The following is a 6,812-nucleotide window of genomic DNA, read 5'->3' on the forward strand; positions in this document are numbered from 1 at the left end:
TATCCAGCTATTAGGAAAACTACAGAAAAAGCCTACACACAGTGAGGGTTTTTTGTGAAGACAGTTGCCAAAGGAGCTTAAATTATTAATGTCTTCCATGAAAAGTATTATTGTATTTTAAAAACTATGAAGTGAACGACTCTTTGACACATAAGCACACGCAACTTACAACTAGAATGTTATAATGAAGGGTACAAATAGCCTTTGTCAAAATGGAGATAAATAATTGTTCTAAAAGCTTCCCTCAAATGCTGCCAAATATATTTTAAGGTGATCATTGCATAACTCAGAAAAGACAAAGTGGACAAGAGAATTAAAAATATATGCTGCTTTATTGTCAAAATTGACAAACTTAATTTCCTTTAACAGGAATATTAATTTAAGGGTCTCTATAAAGCCATCACTATTTTGTGAGTATAAAAGCCAAGACAGTCAAAGACAACTGTTAGTGGGAAAAGGACAACAATTCTACATGCAGGCCAGATTCCTCACCCACAGAATCACAATGACCTTCAGAGCCTTAGGCAATAATAGACATGCAATACCAACTCAACTGATCTTGGCCCAGTCTGGTAAGATTGGCTTTGCGGTATCTTTCCAAGCACTTGAAGAGTTCCATTTGTTAGAACACTTGCTGATTCGAATAGTGAAATTTTAGATCATTTATGGGATTAGAAACAGGATCACACCTGCTTTTGAGTTACACTAGGATGAAGCCATGGTCCCTACAATGTTGGCCTCAGCTATGTAAAGTCCTGCCAATAGCTTGGGCAGGAGACCTAAATAAGCTCCTTATCCATGACCGACAGCAAGGATGTGAAGGCCTTCCTGAACGAACATTATAAAGTGGAGGCTATGCTTTCCCCTTAACATCGAAAGATAAAGATCTAGCTATCTTTATCTTTTGGAACAAGAGAAAAAAATAAAGGCCTTTATTGTTCCCTAGGGACAGGTGTCCAAGGATGAAGAAATCTAGGTGTGCATGTACTGGTTATCTAGATCACAATTTTCATACTCTAGTCTATACTATAAACCAGATGTGTGTGTGCATTAAGTCACTTCCGTCATGTCCAATTCTGTGTGACCCCATGGACTGTAGGCTGCCAGGCTCTTCTGTCCATGGGATTCTCCAGGCAAGAATACTGGAGTGGGTTGCCACGCCATCCTCCAGGGGATCTTCCCAATCCAGGGGTCAAACTCAAGTCTTTTATGTCTTATGCATTGGTAGGTGGGTTCTTTACCACTAGTACCACCTGGGAAGCCCATAGACCAGATATCCATAGCCAAAGGAGACCTTGCAGATAGGCCCATCTTAAAAATTAAAAGTGGTGGTGTGCAGCTATCTTTGAATTTTCAGGTTAAGGAAGTTTCCTTCAGATCCCAGGAAAGGCCAAGGATGAGATAACACTGATATGGTGAGACAGTGATATCTGAGATTAAGTATATGTAAAGGTAAAATGAAGCTAGATTATCAAGTGAATGAGAAAGGAACCCGAACTCACTTAACCTTGTATACACTCACCATTCGATCAATAGAAGAGTAATCAACTACATGCAAAAAAACCAGCATTTTCCATTTTTCTAGTTTAAAGATAAAATTAAATATGTAAGAACTAGAAAAACTGATCATGTATTGTACCATATTATTTAAAACAATACTGTGATTATTGAAATGGTAGCTCAAGTTTTTGCCACCTCTTTGAAACATAAGAGTGGAGAGGATGCAAAGAAACAGAAGTTTGTAACTCTGTTCTCAATGCAAGATTCCGTATTCACTTTTGCACGAGGTTAGGATCTAATTAAGCCCACCCACTTAATTAATTCTATCCTCCCGTATAAGAACTTGTCAAATTTGAGTAGGGGCAGGAAATGGGTAGTATGAGCTTTTGGAAATTTCGATGGGCTAAACAGCATTCATTTAAGATTCTGTGATTGAGAGGATCACCCTGAAAACTTATAGAAAAAAAGCCATATAAAAATCAAACTAGGCAAAGTGGGTTTCTACAGCCTATTAGCAAGACTACCTGGAAAACTTGTGGAGTCAAATAAAAAACTAACGTGTACTGCTTCTTTTCTTTCCTTATTCTATTCCATTCCATTTTATAAAAACTGTGGTAAATGCAGACAATGTACTCTCTCGCTGGTCATTTCTCAATAGCCCCAAATAAGCCCTTCAGTTGGGATGGCTGTGAATATGAAACACAAGGAAGATGAATTCAGTTTGGTGTGCCTTGCGGAGAGCAGGCAAGGCAAACTACAATGACTTTGGGCGGCTGTGAAGTTTTTATTATCCAATCATAAAAAGGACTCTTTCAAGTGCTTCCCTTTTAGCACTCTTCAATGACTGTTGTGCCAATCACGGAGTAAAGCTTTTTCTTAACAAGTCGGAATCCTGAGCTCAGGATCAGAGTTCGCCTGAGGCCAGAGGAGAAGCGACCTCGGCTAAAGAAAAAATCCCTGAAGCTCGTCCATGAGCAGGTCTCCTGCTTAAACACAAGGGTGAGCTCAAAGGTGGGCACCACGCTCGAATCACACACAATCCTATCCAGCTTTTTACATACATTTTCAATTTCCAAGTTCACGTGCATAACACAGCCCCGCAGACCGCAGGGCTCTGTGGAGGAAAGTCTCAGGACATCTTGAGCAATCCTCTGGGTCAGTTTCTCAGGAACAAGGACTCTGGAGCAGCCAAGTTTGGTGTGCTTAGATTTGGACAGACAATTCTCCAGCATTTTAACCAAACTCTGGCAAGTTGTCTCCTCAAATACCACCTCATTGAGGTTGGGCTCAGGAACAACATAATCCCAGTAGTCAAAATCTGTGGAAAATGGAAGTTTAAGATTAAAACAAACAAAAACAAACCCAGGAGCAGAAAAATACACCCAGATTTGGCAACACTGTTTATTTCTATCTATCAGATCTACTTATTTTAATATTTGTTTGGAAGTCATCTAATCCCACTTTGCTGTTAACTTTCTGAGTAATAAAGCAAATCAATTGACCTGAGACTGAAAGTTCATCTATGAAATAAAGGTTTTGATAAATAGGGTAGGTAGGCTATAACCATTTTTCAATAAATTTATATGTGTATACACATACACAATCTTAAAGACTATGCAACCAAATCTATTCATGGCTATTTTAGAATACTAGTGACTTTCTTTTCTTTCTTGCTCCCTGATTTGCTTATGGGAGTTTTCAAATTTTCTTTTATAGAGATTATGCATTAGGTTTGGACTAAAAATGTTAGTAATATTTTTGGACTAAGGATTATTACCTTCTAACTCTTAAGAATTCATTCATTATTGTAAAACAGTTTTGTTTTTTTTTTTTGCTATTATTCTTTAGTGATGAACTTAAAACGACCTTGATGATGAGCTATATTAAACATCAATTAAGTTTGTGTTTTCTTTAAAAGTCTTTACTGGAATGACCTGTGGATCCCAATTTTAGCTTCAACCTCTTTGATTAAAAATTGCCCACAGAGAAGACTTCTGAGGTTCGCAAGGATATTTATAACTGGCTGGGTGGTTTTTTTTTGGAGCCAAGCAAAACAAAATAGTCCTAGGAAAACAAAATTAGATTTGCTCAAAGGAAAAGAGATAGCTCTGCATTTGGTCACCTACCTTCCAAATTAATCCTACCCCTTGGCAGGATGCCATACCACACACACAGTCAACTGAGCAGGTCACAGGCAGATGCCCTGCGGGCTCCCTGCCTGAAGCCTAGTGCACCGTTGTTGGCTACTTCATCACTTATAGGCTTAGATCACTGTGTGTGTGTGTGTGTGTGTGTGTGTGCATGCGTGTGTGTGTGTGTGTGTGTGTGTGTGTGTGTGTATGGGCTCCCTGCCTGAAGCCTACTGCACCTTTGTTGGCTACTTCATCACTTATAGGCTTAGATCACTGTGTGTGCGTGCGTGTGTGTGTGTGTGTGTGCGTGTGGTTAATAAATAAAACAAATGCACTCTGCTTAGATCACTGTGTGTGTGTGTTTAATAAATAAAACAAATGCACTCCAAATTATAAGGCTCTTTTTTTTTTAATCTATGTTGAAGACAGAGAATTTCAGAGCTTTGGCCTATAAAATTAGATCATCAACCACTTCACCTTCTAAAGGAGGAAGGCCCAATGATATTAAGCAATTGATTTATGTCCACACAGATCCTTAGTGGCAGCACAGCATGTTAATTTAGAAACTGTTGTTTAAAATTACAAAACACTATGTCCAGCATCACTGCAGTTTTAAAGCTTCCCTTTGGCATTAAAAAATGAAATAACAGGTATATCCACAAATTAGAATACTACTCAGCAACAAAAAGGAACACATACTGATAAATCAACAGCATGGAAAAGATCTCAAAATCATTAGGCTGTGGGAAAGAAACCAGATACAAAGAGTACATATTACCGGATCCATCTGCATGTAGTCCTAGAGGTAAAAGTAATCTATAGTGACAAAAATGAGATCAGTGAGATCAGTGTTTCCCTGGAGACAGGGGAGAGGGAGAGTGGGTAAGCAAATGGGTATGTGGGGCTTTGGGGGCAGAAGGTGATGGTACTGGTTACACAGGTGAATACATTTGTCAAAACACACATAACTGTATACTTAAAATTCACCATAATTTCACAATCACGTAGGCTAGGGACCTGTACAGTTTTTAATCCCAAGGTGTCTATCAGCCACAGACTAGATCAGGTAGCCCTTGGGATTTTATTTTTCGCTTCTTTTGATTCTCACTATCATAGACAGACAATGCTGTTTTAAAGCATTTCTTTAAGATGGATTTTACCGCATCTCTAAAATTCAAGGACAGAGTCGACACGGCATGCCTGCCAATCTTAATCCATCCAGGGAATGCGGCCTTTGGAGGAAGAGAGGTAGGCGGTTGGGAAACTCACCATTTAGTAGGCTTCCCGGGTGGAAGCCATGGTCCACCAACTCTGAAATGCTGGCCGGGTTCTTACTGCTCAAACTGCCAGTTGCAACCATGGTCGACGACTCTGTTTCCCTCGCCGGGGGGAACGGCCTTTCCGGGGCGCTAGTAAAAGGAGGCAAGAAGGACAGATTTGTAAAAGCAAGCAAGACGTGCAGGAGCTCCTAAAATGCCCAGCGTCCCCGGAGCGAACAAGGCGAGGCATTCATTTTCCAAAGGGGTGGAATCGGCCTCTGCAACTCAGGTTCACAAAACCCCGGGAGCAAAGACGCCAACTAACAGCCACAATCTTCAACTAACTCAAAGTTGGCAAAACTCGGAACCGACGCGCCCCGCGGAGCTCACCCCTGAGCCCAGAGGAGCGGAGGCCCCCGCCCCGATTCCTCCCACCCAGGCAGCCCCCGGCCTCACTTGCTGGGGGTGCGCCGGGGCCGACGCGCTCGCTGGTCCAGCAGCGGGTAAACCGAGGCCGGCCCGGTCTTCAGGAACCCCCTCGCTCGGGGGCTCAGCGACCTGCGGGCCCAAGCAGCCACCGGCACCTTGCTCACCCCCCGCCCCGCCGGTTCAGGCTCCACGGAGCAGCATCGCCGCGGGGGCGGCGAGCACTTTATAGCCCAGCCTCCTCACCCGGCCCCGGCCCGCCCACCTGCACCGCCCCGCCCCGGGCCCGCGCCCCGCCTCCCCGGGGTCCGGTTGCATCTCCGCCCGCACACTTCCAGCCGCCCCAGGCGAGCCGCTGGGAGTTAAGGAAAAGTTTGCGGCAGGGTTGACACCTGTTGTTTCTTGGGTGGGCCACGGGTCACCACGAGTGCAATCCTGGGTGCACGACTCGCCCCAAACTGATCGCTCGCCTCCGCCACCAACCTGGATTCTTTGGTGCGACCCCTCTCCCCAGCGTGTGCACACACACTCACGCTCCTGATGGCCTTGGTGAGGTTCTGTCCCGGGGAAGCGGGAAGCTTTCTGACCTTTGTCCATGACCGTGACCCGAGTCTTTGCTCTGACATGCCGAACACTTTGCTTAAATATGTTTAGCTGTTCAACGGGCATCAAGTATGCACTTCGTGCTGGCCTCTGACGGAGTTAATTCTACTCCGCGTCGCGTCCCAAGGCTTCCGTACCATCCTTTCCCGCACGCGGTCAGCTCTAGCTTGCCTTCCCGCATCAGAGGCTCCCCAGCCTGGGGTCTTATCTGCACCTTCCTAGCGTTTCATCTATGACTAATGCTTTTCCTCCGGGAGAAGGGTGAGCCTCTTACTCTTCTAATTAGACCTGGCTCCAGAGCTCCAGCAGCTTGAATGAAGGGGAGTTTGCCAAGAGACTAAACAAAACCTTTAGTTGGTAGCTTTATTCCTAGTTTTTTTTTTTTTTTTTAAACAGAATCTCCAGAGTGGCTGTATCAATTTACATTCCCTCCAACAATGCAAGAGGGTTTCCTTTTCTTTACACCCTCTCCGGGATTATTGTTCGTATATTTTTTTGATGGTGACCATTCATTCAAACCAGTGTGAGGTGATACATCATTGTAGTTTTGATTTGCATTTCTCTAATAATGAATGTTGTTGAGCACCTTTTCATGTGTTTATTAGCCATCTGTCTGTCTTCTTTGGAGAAGTGTCTGTTTAGTTCTTCTGCCCTTCCTGCAATTAAAAAAAAAAAAATTAGTGGGATTTTTGCTGCTTCCACTACCAGGCTAGGTTTCTGGGAGCAGTTATGGTTCTCAGGGAACGAAGTTCCTGGCCAGCCCCATTAGGGGAAGGAACTTGGGCATGGGCAGTCTTGAGGGGCTTGGGGGAATGAAGACAGTGTTTTATATCCCTGTGAAGCTTGATGTCCTGTCTGAACCTGAGCGCGCAGTGGAACAGAGGAGCCAGGC

The 6,812-nt window shown here is 43.7% G+C and overlaps 1 protein-coding gene across 1 annotated transcript; it reads right to left on the reverse strand.

The window, feature by feature from the left end:
* Positions 1–313: 313 nt before the first annotated feature.
* Positions 314–5,524, reverse strand: DDIT4L (DNA damage inducible transcript 4 like). The gene is made up of 3 exons (XM_020884247.2): positions 5,348–5,524; positions 4,902–5,041; positions 314–2,818 (listed from the first exon to the last, which is right to left on the reverse strand). The coding sequence occupies exons 2-3, from the start codon at positions 4,990–4,992 to the stop codon at positions 2,328–2,330; spliced, it is 582 nt and encodes a 193-aa protein (XP_020739906.1). The 5' UTR covers positions 4,993–5,041; positions 5,348–5,524; the 3' UTR covers positions 314–2,327.
* Positions 5,525–6,812: the final 1,288 nt, after the last annotated feature.

The sequence above is a fragment of the Odocoileus virginianus genome, chromosome 21 (assembly GCF_023699985.2).
Source record: "Odocoileus virginianus isolate 20LAN1187 ecotype Illinois chromosome 21, Ovbor_1.2, whole genome shotgun sequence".
NCBI lineage: Eukaryota > Metazoa > Chordata > Mammalia > Artiodactyla > Cervidae > Odocoileus > Odocoileus virginianus.

Bases quoted from the DNA above. Each gene is read 5' to 3' on its own strand.
- DDIT4L (XM_020884247.2), bottom strand. From the start codon at position 4,992: ATGGTTGCAACTGGCAGTTTGAGCAGTAAGAACCCGGCCAGCATTTCA. The intron at 2,819-4,901 runs GTGAGTTTCCCA...CATTTTCCACAG, and splicing joins CCCGGGAAGCCTACTAAATG to ATTTTGACTACTGGGATTAT.